We start from the raw sequence: 17,184 nt of genomic DNA on the forward strand, positions 1-17,184 counted from the left end.
CTAAAACGTTAAAATCACTTTTAGATGAATAAAATTAATGCAAAAACTCTTATTGAGACAGCATCTTAAAAGTTAAAATTGCCTCCAGATGAATAAAATGAATGCAAAAACACTTATGACAGCATTAGAAACGTTGAAATTTCCTCCACATGAATGAAATTAATACAAAAACTCTATTGAGATAGCATCTGAAACGTTAAAATCGCCTCCAGACGAATAAAATGAATGCAAAAACTCCATTGAGACAGCATCTGAAACGTTAAAATCGCCTCCAGATGAATAAAATGAATGCAAAAACTCCATTGAGACAGCATCTGAAACGTTAAAATCGCCTCCAGATGAATAAAATTAATGCAAAAACTCTAATGAGACAGCCGTGTAAACAATCAGTATTTAAGTACATACCATCTTCATTTGCAGCAATTCCATGTTCATTAATACAAACAGTATTAAGGGCTTCGCTGGCCACGGAACGCAATGAGCACGTTGAACCCACGGTAACTGAGCTGATAACACTTTGATCATCTGAAAAAATTTGAAATCCTGAAAATTTGTATTGCACGAAACATAAAATATTGCACTATACTTATTTTTTAAGCAAATGATTGAAAAACAATGACGCAACAACTGTTTGACGGATAGTGTATCATCAAAGATATTTTTAACGTCTCGGTAATGCCCTTTCTTCTCTTGAAAAGAGACTTTAACCATATGCACAAACAGTTGATAAATTTCTTTTCTAATGGGTGAAGAATTCTTTTTGTGAAGTATTTGCATGCGTATACATTACCTTCTAAAGTTCCCCTATTATATAATGTATACTATGAATACAAAACTTATGTAAAACAATGTAAATGTAGCTACTGTAAGAAAGAGAAAAAGGCATTCAGCACAGTACTTGGTACAATACACATCAACAACAATTTCTCTAATTCATAATGAAAGAATGCTCTCATTTAATATACTTAAAAGGTTAAAAACAATACTGCAAAGATGAATTACAAAGATACAACCCTGTATATCTGAACATTACTGGATTTATATTTGACTTGCAATAAGAATTTTCCCCTCTTTTTGTAATGACTTTAGTGATGAGCTCCATGTCAACGTTGCAAATTCAAGAATAATTATTATGCAACAGTATCTGAAGGTACAGTATTAATAAAATCAAATTTAAAAAATTGTATTATCCCTAAATATTCAAACTTGATTCCTTTAATAGGAGTATAATTTCAGCAGAGTGGGAAATTTGGCTGTTGACGATGTCTGTGGTTACTGGCGGGTGGCGAGGAAGCCCCGCCCCGTCCGCACACCAAGTTGCCATTTCGACCTTGCCAAGAAATTGCAGGTTGGATTTGGCAGGAAGTTAATTTGAAAGTTTGGTAAAAATCCCTGGGATATTGGGGCATTTAGACCTGAAGAGTGCTGACTCCAATTCCCCTATTGCGGTAATATTTCTGGGCTAGGTTTCCTTCGTTGGTCATTGAGGAACCTATACTGTACAGTAATGGAGGGATTTACTGAAGCAAAGACATGCAGGAAAACTCTCCTCAGTAGGATCCTTCCTCTGGGAGCTAAGAGCTCTGGCATTATTCCATCTTGGTAGTTTGAGTTCTCTTGCAGGGCATGACTGCATGAGCATTGATTGCTCCCATGAAAAGGACAGATCCAGTCCCTTAGCCTTAAGACTTGGTTCAAGGCCCAGCAATAGCCTTTCACTGCCGAGACAAACCGATTTCTCTCTGCGCAGGTAGAAAAAAAATTCTGCTATTCCTTCTATAGAGACTGACCGGCAAAGTACTCCTTCTAGGACACAAGCCGCAGAAGATGGCCCATCTTGCATGGTAGACTACAGCAAAGAATTTTCGGAGGTATCCAGACCTCTCAGTTGCAGCACCTTGCAAAAAGCCTTTCACTCGGAGGACATGCTGAATAATCTACACCCGTGAAAAGACAGGGACGATACCGCATTGTGGTGTGCAAGTGTAACTGTAAAAGCCAGTTAGTCTATTTGGGTAATTCTCTCAGAACCTCTTTCAGGAGACCCACAAGGTCTGTGTACCATTCTGCTGGTGGTCATATGGGAGCCACCAGGGTCACCCTGAGGTTTAGAGTAGTCAGGACTATTATTATTATTACTAGCCAAGCTACAACCCTAGTTGGAAAAGGAAGATGCTATAAGTCCAAAGGTTCCGACATGGAAAAATAGCCCAGTGAGGAAAGGAAATAAGGAAATAAATAAATGATAAGAACATATTAACAATAAATTATTCTACAAACAGTAACATCAAAAAAGATATGTCATGCATAAACTATATAAAGACTCATGTCAGCCTGTTCAACATAAAAACATTTGCTGCAACTTTACACTTTTGAAGTTCTACTGATTCAACTACCCGATTAAGAAGATCATTCCACAACTACTCTTCTGAACACACAACACACCGGAAAAATATAGACGTAGAGGTCCTCAGAAGGCTAAACATTCCTTCCAAGGATGAAGCAGAGCAATTTCCTTGATGACCAATGAACTGGTATTTGGAAGTATGCATTTCTCCGACCAAGAGAAAGCATGTAACCGCTGTCCGTATGGTGTTCACCGTCTCCATCTCAAATGTAATACGTACACAAAATAATTCAGGGCAAAGATGTCGAATACCAATCTCCAGGCCCCAGGTAGTGCTCTGTGATTGTGGACTGTCTGGACCAAGTGCCCGCCTTCAGGATTTGGCCCACGGCCATGTTCTTTTCAAAGGCTAGGGAGGTGCTAAGACCCCTAATATCATGAGGCCTTGGTTTGCCTGAGAGAGGGGTTCCTGAGACGTCATAAGCCGTCTTGATCACTTGGCATAGCCAGAGGGAGATTGAATTCTTGGAGACTGGTTTCTTCACACGTCCTGTCGAGACGAATAAACTCTTGATCTCAGGACGGAGCTTGGATGTCCTTTCCAGGTATTTCCTTACTGTTCTAACAGGGCATAAGAGCAAGTCCTTTGGGTTGTCTGACCGAGGGATCGCTGGCACCGAAAAACCCTCGAATCAAGGATCCAAACAAGCCGGGTTCTGTGTTTTGGCCACAAAACTAGGGACGAACTTTAATGAAGCCTCTCGCCACCCCTATGAGTGTGAGACTTCGTACGATAGTCCGTGTAACTCACTAACTCTCTTTGCCGAAGCCAGGGCCAAGAGGAAGACTGTTTTGAGGGCGAGTTCCTTATCCAGGATGTCCTTGAGGGGCTCGAAGGGCGGTTCTGACAGGGCTTTGAGTACTCTAGCTAGGTCCCACTGCGGTACCCTCACCTCCTGGGGGGGACATGACTGCTCAAAACTCCTGATGAGCATCGAGATGTGTCGGGAGGCTCCTAAGTCAATGCCTTTTAGGAGGAAGACCTGACCTAATGCTGCACGTACCCCTTTTATGGCTGGAATGGAAGTGCCCACATCGTCTCTGAGGTACACCAGGAAGTCCGCATGTCATGAATTGAAGCCCTCAAGGGCTTGATATCCCGGGAAGTGCACCATTTTGAGAAGACTGCCCATTTTGCCTGGTAAACTGCGATTGAGGAACGCCTTAGGTAACCTGACATCCTCGCCACGGTCCTCAATGAGTATCCATCTTTCTTCAGGAGCCGCTTGATAACCTCCACGCGTGTAGGCGGAGGGATCGAGGGTTTTCGTGAAAATTTCTTATGCCTTGGCCTGTCTGGGAGCGGCCAAGGAGGAAGAGCTAGTTCTTTTAGGTCTGCAAACCACTCCCTCTCCGGCCACCAAGGCGCTACCAAAGTCATCTGTAGGTTGGCCGTTGTTCTCAGTCTGTTGAGAACTTGCCTGATCATCCCGTAGGGAGGGAAGGCGTACACATCGAGGTCGTCCCAAGGATGTTGGAAGGCGTCCTCGAACGCCGCTGACGGATCTGGGACTGGAGAACAGAACATGGGGAGCTGGGCGTTCAGACGTGTGGCGAAAAGGTCTACTACCGGAGAGCCCCACTTCAGGATGACTGCTCGAGCTACTCCCGGGTTTAGAGTCCATTCTGACCCTATCACCTGGCCTACTCTGCTGAGGCCGTCTGCCAGCACGCTCTTCTTTCCTGGGATGAAACTTGCTGTGATTTTGATCCCTTCCTTTGCAGCCCATTTCAGTAGTTCCGTCGATAGAGCGCATAGCTCCTTTGACTTTAGACCCCATTGCTTCTTTACGTAGGCTACAACCATGGCGTTGACGCACATTAACGCCACAGTGTTTCTCTGGAGAAGGTGAACGAATTCTTGACACGCCCTCAGCACGGCCATCATCTCCAGAATGTTTGTGTGTCGCATTGCTTCCTCGCGGGACCATTTTCCTTTTGTCGACTTGGTGAGCCCCCAACCTTCCTTCGATGCGTCCGTGAACAACAGCATCTCCGGAGGGTCGGGTGCGAAGGGCATCCCCTTCTCGGTGTTCGTTCCGTCGTTCCACCACTGTAGAAATACCTTCGCTTCTGGGAAAACCGGAACCACCTTGTGGGGATTTCTTCCTTGGGTCCAGTGTTCCTTCAGGTTCCATTGAACCGCCCGGAGTTTGAGTCTCCCCTATGGTACTAACTTCTTTAATGACACTAGGTGGCCTAGCAACTTCTGCCAATCCTTGGCCCTCCTGGGTTGGTCTGTCAGGAAGGGTTGTAGAACTCGCTCCAGGTTTTACAACCTCTCCAACGAGGGGAAGGCTCTCACCAAGTAGGTCATCCTAGTGATGGGAATCAACTGGGATTTTTCTAAGTTGACTGTGATACCCAATTCTTTGCAGAGACGGAGCAACTTCACACCTTGCTCCCTCAGTTCTTCCCTTGAGGCTGAAAGAAGCAACCAATCGTCCAGGTATCGGATCAGGCGAATGCCCTGCTCATGTGCCCATACGGAGACCATCATGAAAACTCTTGTAAACACTTGAGGGGCTGTTGACAGGCCAAAGCAAAGGGTCTTGAATTGCAAGACTTGGGTATCCCACTTTATCCTGAGGAACTTCCTGCTGGAGGGTTGAACGGGGATTTGAAAGTAAGCGTCCTTGAGATCCAGGGACATCATGAAGTCCCCTTACCTCAAGGCGGCCAACACTGTCCTCATAGTGTCCATCTTGAAGTCGGCTTTTGCCCCAAACTTGTTGAGGGCCGACAGGTCTATGACTGGCCTCCACCCCCCTGTTGCCTTCTCCACCAGGAAGAGCCTGCTGTAGAACCCCAGGCCGGGATCCTCGACCAGTTCCAACGCTCCTTTGGTGATCATGGACGACACCTGTTCTTGCAACGCCGCCCATTTCAAGGGGTCCTTGGGTATCAACCACTCGGCCTGTAGGGCCGGAATGAGTGGGGGAGGTTCTGCTAGGAAGGGTAGTCTGTAACCCTCCCTCAGGACTGTCACTGTCCAGGGATCCGCACCGTAATCCCGCCATGCTTGCCAAGAGTGTCTGAGGCATCCCCCTACTTGAGGCTCCTGTAGGAGTAGGGGGCCTCTCTTCCTATCTCCTTCTGGAGGAGCGGCCGGACCGACCTCTCCTTGAGTTGCTGAAGGACGGTCTATAGGCCGACTGAGGGGTCGTGTTACCCCTACGGGGAGGCTGCGTTGCTTGGAGCCAAGAGGCCGAAGGAGCCTCTCTTCTAGGCTGGGTAGGAGATGCACGGGATGAATGAGGGACGTCCACAGAGGGTCTCCTGTGCGCTGGTCATCTCTTGGCTCTCCCACGTCCTTCATATTCCTCACCCTCTCCATTGTCTCTTCACTAACTTGAGGGGGAAGATCGACTCGTCTCACACAGAGGTATTCCTCAACTTCCTCGCTTCTCGGTCGGGCAGTTTCCTCACTAGCTTGCTGAGGACTGTATCCCTCTTCCGCAGAACCCAATTGGTGGCCTGGGAGAGAGATTGATACGACAAAAATTCAAGGGCTTTGCCCCGAGCTGATCAACTCCTTCAATAAGGATTGGTTCTCCGGGAGGGAGAGATCATGTGATGACTGAAAACCCACTAAAGTGCAGGCCCACCAGTCTAACCAGGAGGACACGTATACCAAATCTTGAGCCATGTCCTCCATCAGGGAAGTCTCCGTAGGGGAAAAGCACACTGGGGCCATTTTCTGCGGCACCCTGGTTCAACGTGGTTATCGCTGACTCAACCGCGCGGGGCCCTCCACGACGACCTTTTGGTACGTAGAACCTCTTCTGCGTCCTAAGACTAGGGAGAAGTTTCGAGGAACTCTGGCTCCTAGGGGGCGTCTGCCAGGCCGGCCAAGTACTTATCGATGTGCTCCATCCCAAGCTTGACGTCAGGAGCTAGAGGGAGAGCTAAGGAAGGCTTCTGCAGCATAGGATTCTCCACATGCCTACTGAGTCCGGAGAGCCAGGTCTGTTCCGCCGAGGGCTTGGGCTCATCTAGCCGATGGTGCCGCCTTATGAGGGCCAATACTTTCCGATAGGAGATGTCATCCGAAGAGCACTCTCCTCCTTCTACCAGGCCCTCTGTCACCAGTCCCCCCGTACGACTATCTTCCGTGACGGTGGGTGGGGGGTGGGGGGTAACGTTGGACGGGCGGACCCGCAGAGGCGAAGGTATCCATTATGGGATTACCCTGCTCTGCGGGGTTTCTCGTGTCAGTGGGATTATTTTGGACCGCCAGACGCCCTTGGTGCTTATTGAAGTCCCCCAAAAGTGCCCGCGGCTGGCGCCACGCCTTCCATCTGGTGAAGGGCCTCCCTCCGTAGGGTTGATGTAGCAGAGGCCTTCGTGGACTTAGGTACGTCACGGGAGGGCTTGGTTCGACCTCCCCTGACGGGACTCAGGTCTGTAGGAGGAGAAGGAGGGCGAGACGGTGGAGATGAGGCCTTAGGGAGCCAACCAGAAGCGGCCGCAGCTGTGGTAACCTTAAGCAGCTCGCTCCGGAGTACCGTGATGTTTACCCACTCCTTCGATCTACTCCGTTTAGCTTTCTTCTTGGAGGGCCTGGACTCCTTGCTTTGTCTGGAATGGGAGCGGAACAACTTCTTCTTCCGGGACCTCTCCCGCTTCCTCTTCGTGGACTTCGTCCTCCGACGATGATGAGTCCGAGGATGACGAGGAGGAGGAGAGGGAATCCGCCGAATCGCCTGAGACGTCCAACTCAGCAGGGGGGACTCCACGTCGAATCTCTGGTGTCGCGGGCTGAAGAAAGACGGGCGGGAGCGTTGACAAGGGCGCTGGGGGAGACCGAGGAACCTTCTTACGCCCGAACCATTGATCGAACTCCTCCTCTAGTCTAAAGGGTGACCTGAAGGGCGTCCTAAGGGGATCCCAAGCGGCGGGGTCCGAATTTGACGAGCCTTCTTTCTCGGCGTCTCCCCCGGCAGCTGAAGCACCTGAAACACAAACCCATGACGCTGGGGAAGAGGTAGCACCCGACTTCCCCCACATAGGATCTTCCGTAGAGACGGGCCCTGTAGGCACCAGGACCTCGTCTCCCGAACACACTCCTGCACCTCCCTTAGGACCCTCACATGCCTGAATAACCCCCCGCCAATTCAGACTCCTGGGGAAGGGCAATGGGCCACCTCCCCGCAACGGACTTATCTCGTCCCCTACTCTGGGTAGGGGAAGATGGAAGGGAGCCCCATTCCGACGAGGCAGCTGGTGACACCAACGAAGAAGCATGTTGGCTTTCTTGGGCGACTTCTTCTTCGTGCCGTAGAGGACCCACTGAATCTCATTCCAGGACTCGTACTCCGAACACGTGGTGGTAGGGGAGCACACCTTGCCCCTACACGACGAACACAGTGAGTGGGGATCAACCTCGGGCTTGGAAAGGAAAGTCCCACAAGACTTCCCGGCCACAGGCCCAGGACAACAGCGGGGATGCTCCATAACGCAACACTAAGACACCAAGAGACACAGAGGAAAGGATAAGGATATGGACACGTGGGAAACGCGTGGTAGCCACAAAGGGTCGGGGGACACAAGAGGGTCGCACAGGGTAAGAGAGAGAGCGGCGAGATGGTAATCACGTCGCGACCAGAAACTTACTGAGGAGCATGACCTGAGCTAGCACGCTATCCGACCCCGGGTCGCCTCAGGGCGTGTATCACTCCGCCTGAGGTTACCCCCATAGAAAACGGGAATAGGGTAAACTACACAAAATTCTGGTCGGTTGGGAAGAGTTACCAGTAACTCCTAAGAAAGTAGTTCTAGGTAAGTACTCCGTGTTGGAACAACTTAATATTAATCATCAAGGGACATATAGGAGAACTTAAAAAACCCTTACTTTCGGGATAAATCGCACTGGCGTCACAAAATTGAAGGTCAGAGGCGAAAATAATATGCAGTTTGGATATGTCCCTAGTCAACCTATTAAATGGTAGGAATTTCAAAGTCCCGTCCTTAAAAACACGACACTAGCCGCCCATTAAAGATCTTTCATAAATGGCAAAGGCAAGGGACATGACAATGACCTAGAGACTGACCATAAATAAGTATCATCAGCGGCCAAGCTCTCTCCATCAAGCTAGGGCCAGGCAACGGTTACTGATGAATCAGCAGGTAGAGCTATAAGCTCCCCAAATCTTCCATCCCTAGCCCACTAGGATGGTGAGGTTGCAGTTACTACAAGAAACTATCGAGCTTAAGTGGGCAAGAAAATCCTGTCCAATAAAATGCCAGGCATGGACATTTCCATCAGGCTACCACAACCCCTCTGGTTCCTCTCTTTTGCTCCTTTCCATTCTGGGCTTTCCATAATGGGGTTGAAAGGGCTGCATGAATGCAGCAGGTCTCCTGTAGTAAGAGGAACATACTGGTGTGGTGGACTTTTATCTGGAGGTCGTGGGAGCATTCTTCAAGGACAATTTAAAGAATTTAAATGCTTTGGTCATTGGAATTGAGCTTGAAAGGCCAGTTATGACACTGGAAAAGGGGATCCCAGCTCATTTTCCTCAACTTTTCCATCGTTCCTTCTACATCTTCTGGAGGAAATAAAGAGCTGAGCTCTGGCTGATTTGGAAATTTCTTATTATCAGTGCTTTCTTTTGCACAATTTGCCCTCAAATCTGGCTGCCACTACATCAATCCTTTGGAGCACCATGTTGGTGCACTGGTTCATTGACTGAACTATTCTTTGTTTACAGATCGACTGATCCCGAGAAAGTGAAGCCACTGATCCCAACCAGGTCACCTGAAGGCTAGCCATTGCAGCAGCTTCCATATTCTCCGAATCTGAAACCAAAAAAGAGTGGACTAGGTCACTAGCCTCTCAACTGATGTCCCTGGAGTTAACGTAGTGATGACTGCATCAAATAAATATGGTGACAGAGTGGCCTCTTTCGTGATCCAAGATTTCTGTTGCCTTGAAAATGTCATGGGTAAAATCTAGATGATCAGCTTTACCTTTTTGCCTCTACTTGCCATACTACTGCCACTGCATGGTTAGCCACTCATTATGTTCCTCACAAGGTGATGATTGCATGCAGTAATGACATGCAAGTAGGGCATAATAGAGGGAGATCCAGAGCTCCTGTTCATAAAATTGCAGCATTTGCAACCTAGAAGTCTTGAGCATGATCTCATGTCCGCACAAGATTTCTACGTAGGCAGAAGTATCGCCAAGTTTGTCAACACAGAAAGTATGTCTGCACTACTTGGAAGCTTAAGTCAAAGTGGATACTGTATTAGATGAAATGGTGGGGAGGGAGGGGGCCTTCAACGCCACCCTCCAGTTAGCTTAGTAATCCCTCGTTATTTATAAGGCGAGTTTCCATCTGCTGAATTTGTACTCCCATTAAAGAACAAAGGTTTGTATTTGTGTCGGAACAAAAGAGAAAAGCACAAGGCTTTAACTTAGATGGAACCAGAGGGTCATGTTTGTTTATTCTTTAACAAAAAGCTTCACACAACCAACTTACTACTTAAAAGGAAAGATCCCTAGGCCAGATCATGCATAAAACGTTCCCTTTCAGGGCACAAGTGACATAATTTACCACACACAGGGTACACAGGTGGATGCACATTGGATCCTCCCCAAAGTTTTGATTTAAAAATTTGCCCCTCCCCATTGAGCCAGAGGTGAAATTGCAAGAAAATCCTGCAGTATCTAAGATTAAAGTCAAAAGAGGCTGGACAGCGAAATGGAAGAAAGGAAACAGTAACAGAGGTCTAGTAGAAGGTTAAAAAATGGGGACATCTAAGAGTTCAGGAACACTGCAAAGAGCCTTTAGTAATGTGTATAACACAAGAGGTGCACCAATGGTGCTACTCTACACATAGGGGATCTCTTCAAAGGATTTACTGTACACCATTACAGAATGTCAAATACAAAAGGGGCAAACTCTATCATAAGAATATTCTAACTATTAAGTTATCCTGTATGTCTGACCTGGTTATAGCATATTGTAGGAAAATTTCAAAGTGAAGAGAGAATCATTTCACTTACCTTCACCGCAACTTTCATCATCTTCATTATTGAGTAATGTGAATTCATCTTCTACTTCCTCTTCCGAGGAATCCAGATAATTGTCGTCGTCCTCCAAGTCATCGATGGCATCACTTGGATGACCTAAGTTTGTAGAATTGAGCACTGAGGTATCACTAACACCACCCGAACACCCTTCAGGCAATTTTGTCACATATTCTAATGTTGCTACACAGTGAGGCGACAGTCCACCCGTGCCGCTAACTACAGGTCTGTGATTAGAATATTCCCCTACAACTAAACTATTATCACTTGATTCTAACACATTTATCTGTCCTTTACATCTACAATCTCTATTTACATTACTTCTAGTTAAATCTCCAGCAATAAAATTATTTAAATTATCACCACCATTGTCCCACACAGTACAAGAACATGGGGCTTCCAAACACTGGGAATTGGTACCCTCTTGGTTCCCCTCGGGTCTTGAAGTTCTCACATTGCGTTCACAGAGAGGAGTGGATTCTCCTCTGCCCCCACAACAGTCCGGAGCAGCTATGGCACTATCCTGGTATGCTGCCAAAGCATCCATTGATTCTGATCCGCTCTTCGTACGCTGACGCTTGTTATGTAAGGCAAGGGGAGCATTTTCACTCTCCACAACTCCAGCAGTGGTGTCCGGGTTGTGGCGTTTCGAGATGGTTGTCGGCTGAGCTGTTGTTGTAGGTGACCTGGCAGTTGGGGAGGCATCGGAAACCTTCATGGTGTTCAGGTGCAGCCCACCTACCAAGACATTAAAAGGTGGCCTTTGTGACAAGGACAACACACACGGACAGTCGGACATTCTATTTCAACATCGCTATCTGAAAGTACGTGAAATTACAATGAGTATATAGGCAGCATATCTCATGATACTTCAGTGACATTTTATTGTATGCCAATCAAATACAAGGCATATACTTTCCAAGAGTTAGATTCTTGCAAAAAGGAAAGCATTCACAATCACATTAGAAAACAAAATCAAATAGTATATTGGTGTTAAGTTCAATAAGGCAAAGTTGAGGTCAAACAATTATCCCTTTAACCAAACAGCATTGTGACATTAAAGTAATTAAGAAGCAGCACTCTTCAAAACCACAAATACAACAAAATGAAAAACTAGAGGGACAGTGAAAATTTGATACCCAACAGCTTAGCCAAACATATATAGCCCAATATTTTGTCACCAGCGCATAAATATATATTTACTTATTGCAATAAACATAAAATATACTTTACTCTAATAGTTTATTATACTTTATCACTTAAAAGCTATGTTCCTAAGGACTCACTGTAAATAGACATTATAAATTGTTATACTACTCAGTCAAGGGACCACAAGAAGTATTAAATTTACACTAATCAACAAGAGAAATTATTGGTTAACTTTAATTTCTAACCCCCCCCCCCCACAAGACAAGAGGTAAAAATCATTGCAGATATTACAGGTCCAGGTTTCAGTAACCATTTGCAAATAATGACATCTTTAATAAGGTTAAGTAGTGGATGTGCACGTGGAAAATCAAGACTGCGGTTTTACACTCAAGGGTAAAATGTCCAAAACATGCACCAATCCAAGCTGATTTGTCCTTTCACATATTTTCTGCAGTAATACAGTCTCTCTTTCCTACCTGTCAACCATTGTGCAATGTTAAATGGGGAACATTGCCTATACTCAAGCAAATCTGTTTTGAGTATCAGGCACTACTTTTATAGGCTGGTTTTCTCAATCTATACATGTACACAACCCTACAAGGTGCAGTATAACTATACGAATATAGTCAGCAATATAAACCTGTAATAAATATCACCAACTATACAATTTTTTTATTTCTTTCAACAAGTTCATATCCTCTAGTTTCTATGCTAGAATAATGGCCACAAAGATGTAAACATTAAGATCAAGCCCTGAATAATCTATAATACAAATCTAAGAAAAGGAACATAATTTCCTACTAAATCAACAAGGATATAAAGCAGGAACTAAAACATTTGTTAGGAATTTCCCGCAAGAGATATGCGAGACAAACATTAGCAGCTATATGAAAACCCATAGAAAGCAGAGCATACAGTAGAAGGTTAAATAATTGAAAACAATTCTAGAGTATCGTAAGAAAGAGATTCAAGATTCATAAATCCAAAGAAGTGTTTAGAATATGCAGGCTGAGCACAACCGACCCTTGAGAATACACTCGAGCACACTTTCCTATCTTATTTCTCTTCCTCTTGTTATACTGAAATTTTATACTTTATATATGAGATTTATTTTAATGTTATTATTCTTAAACTTCTCTTGTATATTTCCTTTCCTCATTGAGCTAGTTTCCCTCCTGGGGCCCTTGGGGTTATAACATCCTGCTTTGGAGCCTTTATATACTGTATAAGCAACCAGTTCCGCCTGCTTCCATAAGAAATGGACATCAACCAAAACTTCCCCACTTAACCAAACATACTGCCGTATTCTAAGTCGGTCATCATCATACATTCAAGTGGCCGCTATCATACATACATCCCCCTGCTTTTCCAAGTAGGGCTGTAGCTTAGCTAATAATAAAAAGGTCTAATGAATGCTCTGAATAAGGTCGGAAAACATCATACCTCTCAAGGACTGTACACCTAATGAAGAAGACTAAAGCAATTTTGAAGATACTTTGAAAACTGTACCCAAAGTCATTGGGCCAAGATGATCCAGAAATTGCAGATCCATTACTAAATAATAGCTTTAAATGATGCACTGGTGTGGTAAATGTAAAAAAACAAGGGTAATCTTATACTTTTAAATACTGTCTTTAATACTTAGGACATAAGCCAGCATCCATAAGAAAGAAAAATTAATTTAGATTCCACAATAACCTTTGAGAAAAAAAATGTTTTTCATCATATACAAGCAAATTAGTAAATAAAGATTATCAAAAACATAAATCTTAGCAGCAAATTACACTCATAATTTATCAAGCAAATACTGTATGGTGCAAAAAGCATCAGAAACAATCATATACAATTGATAAAAGCCAGAACCTTTAAACAGTCAAAATAACACATTAAGTATCGATACTATCAAGATTGAGGAGCTAAAGCCGATACAATATCAAAAGTAATGTAGTATAGCTTATAAGACAAACATAAGCTTACCCAGACCAGAGCAAATCCTACATATTGAAGTAAGTTGTCCTAACCTAAAAGTAAGTATTTACTCTAATGCCGACACGAGTGTTCAACAAAACCTTGATTGCCGTGTCCCTACCTGCCTGAGAGCATCACTGTACTTATTTGTCAAAACAACACTGTAGCTTATAAATCAGACTGGGATTAAGAGAAATTAAGTAAATTGACTTATTGCACAAAGGAAAATTTTTGCAAGAAAAGTTACAACAAAAAAGTTGCATAGGAAAGCCTCCTGGCAAGAACAGCATTTTGTCAATAAAAATAGATACCAAGACGTACCTATGAAAGTAATGTAGGATTTAATGTACTGATTTCCGCCTTACTGATACATAGTTGAGTCAATTCCCTTAGACCTACCCATACTTCAAGAAGTAAGAGGGACACCTACTCATATAGCTCACCCAATCTATGGGTGTTCATGTACGATCAAATTATTTGACGTCCATATAGTAAGGGAAGTTTTCAGTGTGTACCATACGCTATAAATTTGTGCAATAATAAATACGCAGTATATTTTCAATCGCACAGAGCTGACGGCTATTCTTCCTAGCCGGAGAGCAAGAATCGTACTTTCGAGAACCGACTACCAGCCGATGCAAGTAACTTAACCTGGCCTTCAACTACAATTAACAATTCGGTTAGGCTGCCATGGAATACTGGAATAAGGTTAATCTACCATACATTATACTCGCCAAAGATGTAACATCACCAATCTTAGAATCGGACAAAATTAATGAAATGCGAACTGGGATCCGAGAGGCTATTCAATGCCCGGCTTAACTGTGGGGGGGGGAAGGGACCCAGTTTGAATATATAGTAAAACTTGAGAATCAGGGCTCAGATTTCTAGTATTACCTCCTAGTACCCATAGTGTCTATAAACTAGATAATGTCTGGGGTATTTTAATTTGATTAAGGTTAGGTATATTCATCATTTGGCAAACGATTCTAGGGTAAATTTCAGCTGCCAAAACATTTTGAAAGTTTTAGCAAGGTTAACTGAGGAATTGTATTATATTTTTCTTATATTACCTTGAATGCACAGTACATATAAGGTAAGCTACCTTATCAAACCATCTCTAATACAGACGATCATAGCAACACAAGGAAATAAATATATGACCTCTACGTTTAATTACTATGATAATTCAAAGTCATCTGCTCGATTGGAGACCTATAAATACCAAAATGAAAGAAAAGAAAAAAACTAAAAAATTTAAATAAAATTCTGATTTTTATGAGATCGTTTTCTGCGCCATTCATCTTTTCCACAATATCCCCCATCATGCTCTCCGGGAAATCAAAATGTCGACAGCTATTTACACCCATAATTAAGTGTCCCCCGACTCAAAAACTATCTAAACCCTTCTCGTTACACTAAACAGTCTTTATTTCATTAATATTTAACTTAAATTTAATCCCAGGGACGAAGGGAAAGCCCCAATGGATACAAGATGGTGTAGCCTCGCCACCTTCCACGAGTACGGGACAATGACCTTGACACACTTTTCAGATCTTTCGTGACCCATTACGAACAATTAATAGATAATTATCATCCCATAAGGAAGAGGGATTAACGACTAATGTCATATTTCGATAAAATTCATTGATGGCATAAGGAGCAAGGGGCAGTACGCGGCCGTACCTCATGGAGAACCCAGCACCACTGACTGAGCGAAGTTCTCTCTTACTTCAGCTACTCCATTGCAAACGTCCCTAGTTTATTTCGCTTTCAAATTCCCAACGGCTCCACAATACGGCAATGCCACATTGATTCTCCACCCATGGCACTCCTAATTAGCATTAATGACACTATTATTAGGCTATAAACATAAAAAATTTACCCCCAACTTCCCGCGTTGATTATGATGGCTTCAATTTCGCTCACCAAAAATCAACACAATGGATTTAAGAGGGCCACACATTATATTCCACCATAAATTACTCACGGCTTTATTATCCTTCTGGACGTCACATGGTGATAGGGAACACATCACTCCAGGCCACTGGACACTAAACAATTCTTAAATATTACGCACGACGCCAAAACTAATAAAGATTTACACGAGTTGTTTCCAAAGGAATGAGAGTACTCGCCATGTCGTAGCAGAGGGTAGAGGCTCCTACGGGTTGGACACGCACCTGCGCATGCGTATCACCGCCAAATTTGATTTTTAAGCATCCAATATTTCTATTTTGTCTATTAGCAGAAAATATATGCTAATATTATCATAATTATCAGCCTTTTAAAACTTACGGGATATTATCAATTTAAAAAAGGGTGGTGTATCCATAAAAGAGCCTTTGTCTTGTCTGCATATGGTGGAGTTTCGTTTCACTTCCTTGATGCCTTAATGCCGTCATAAAAAGAGTACGCATTATGTAACATTAGTTGGTAATGGATTCCCTATTTTTTAATATTGAATTTCCAAAGTATTATGTATCCATAAAGCTGATGCTAACTAACAGTTTCTATTAGGAAATTAAATCAAAATATATGCCACGTAATTTAATCGGAATTTCTTGTTTGGTGGGGGTAAGACAAGAAGCATAAGTTCGGCAAGCGGGTGAAGGAGAGCATCCGGATTGATGAAATTGCCGCCTGCGCAAAAACTTTATACATTCAGTACGAAAAATGTCTTTAGAATAAAAACGGCAACATATTAATGCAATTATATGCTATATGAGAGACCTTATCAGTTACAAGAAATAGTAACGGAATACTGACGGCTGTGGATGATCAGAGAAAATGGAGTCAAGATTTTTGGGGGAAAAATTATGGTAACAAAGTGACTTTGTTCCCATATGCGTAGACGCTTTTCTTTTATGAGTTAACATAATTAAAATTAGAGTTGCTAATAAATAAGACGTAGAATATTGCATATAAATTTAGTATTGATAAATGAGATCATCACATGATATCAAGGCCTCTTATATGTTCCCCGTTCGGGGTAATTTCTAATATTTACATTTCTGTCGTCTCGTCTTACTACAACTACGCCGACATCCTCACTGCTAGTAGTAATGGCTACGGTATTTTTTTCTCTCATCCGTATGGCATCCCATTCATAAATTATGATATAAGAATATATACATGTAATAAGAATACATCACAGAAATATAAATGAGCGGAGAAAGAGAGAAAGGGGGTTTCATGACAACATATTAGTTGCAACCCCAGATGGCGTATGTCTCCCTCTCCCCAAGATAACTTCATTTTACTATATCTTTATCACCTCATATGTAACTTCAATGTACGTAAATTCATAAGATTTTTATTACGTATTTGCCTCAGAGAAATGTTTGTATTTGATGAGGTATTTTTTTTTTTGCGAGATTGATGTAACGGTCGATGGAAATGGAAATTGAGATACTTTCCTTTGAATAAACTTTTTCACTTACACCAATCTATGAAAATAACAATACAAATAATAAATGGAACGTGCTAATTTCCTGACTATATCTCAATTCTCAAATCCACCTAATATACGATCATATTTCAATTTAATGTTAGATGTTTTTCACATACTATAGTGTTAATATGTTCTTAGTATGTGATAATCGTTTATAATATTATCATA

The 17,184-nt window shown here is 43.4% G+C and overlaps 1 protein-coding gene across 3 annotated transcripts in view; it reads right to left on the reverse strand.

Annotated features, from left to right (window-relative positions):
- LOC137640288 (tubulin polyglutamylase ttll-4-like) overlaps window positions 1-15,724 on the reverse strand; it is a 41,527-nt gene extending 25,803 nt beyond the window's left edge. Inside the window, exons 1-3 of one of the 3 annotated variants that reach the window (XM_068372901.1) lie at window positions 15,553-15,724; window positions 10,422-11,263; window positions 406-525 (exon numbers count right to left, since the gene is read on the reverse strand). In XM_068372901.1, coding sequence (XP_068229002.1) covers window positions 406-525; window positions 10,422-11,244 — 943 coding nt within the window. In that variant the 5' untranslated portion in view covers window positions 11,245-11,263; window positions 15,553-15,724. The other 2 variants (XM_068372902.1, XM_068372903.1) reach the window with 2 other exon arrangements.
- Window positions 15,725-17,184: the final 1,460 nt, after the last annotated feature.

Source organism: Palaemon carinicauda, chromosome 4, assembly GCF_036898095.1.
Source record: "Palaemon carinicauda isolate YSFRI2023 chromosome 4, ASM3689809v2, whole genome shotgun sequence".
Lineage (NCBI taxonomy): Eukaryota > Metazoa > Arthropoda > Malacostraca > Decapoda > Palaemonidae > Palaemon > Palaemon carinicauda.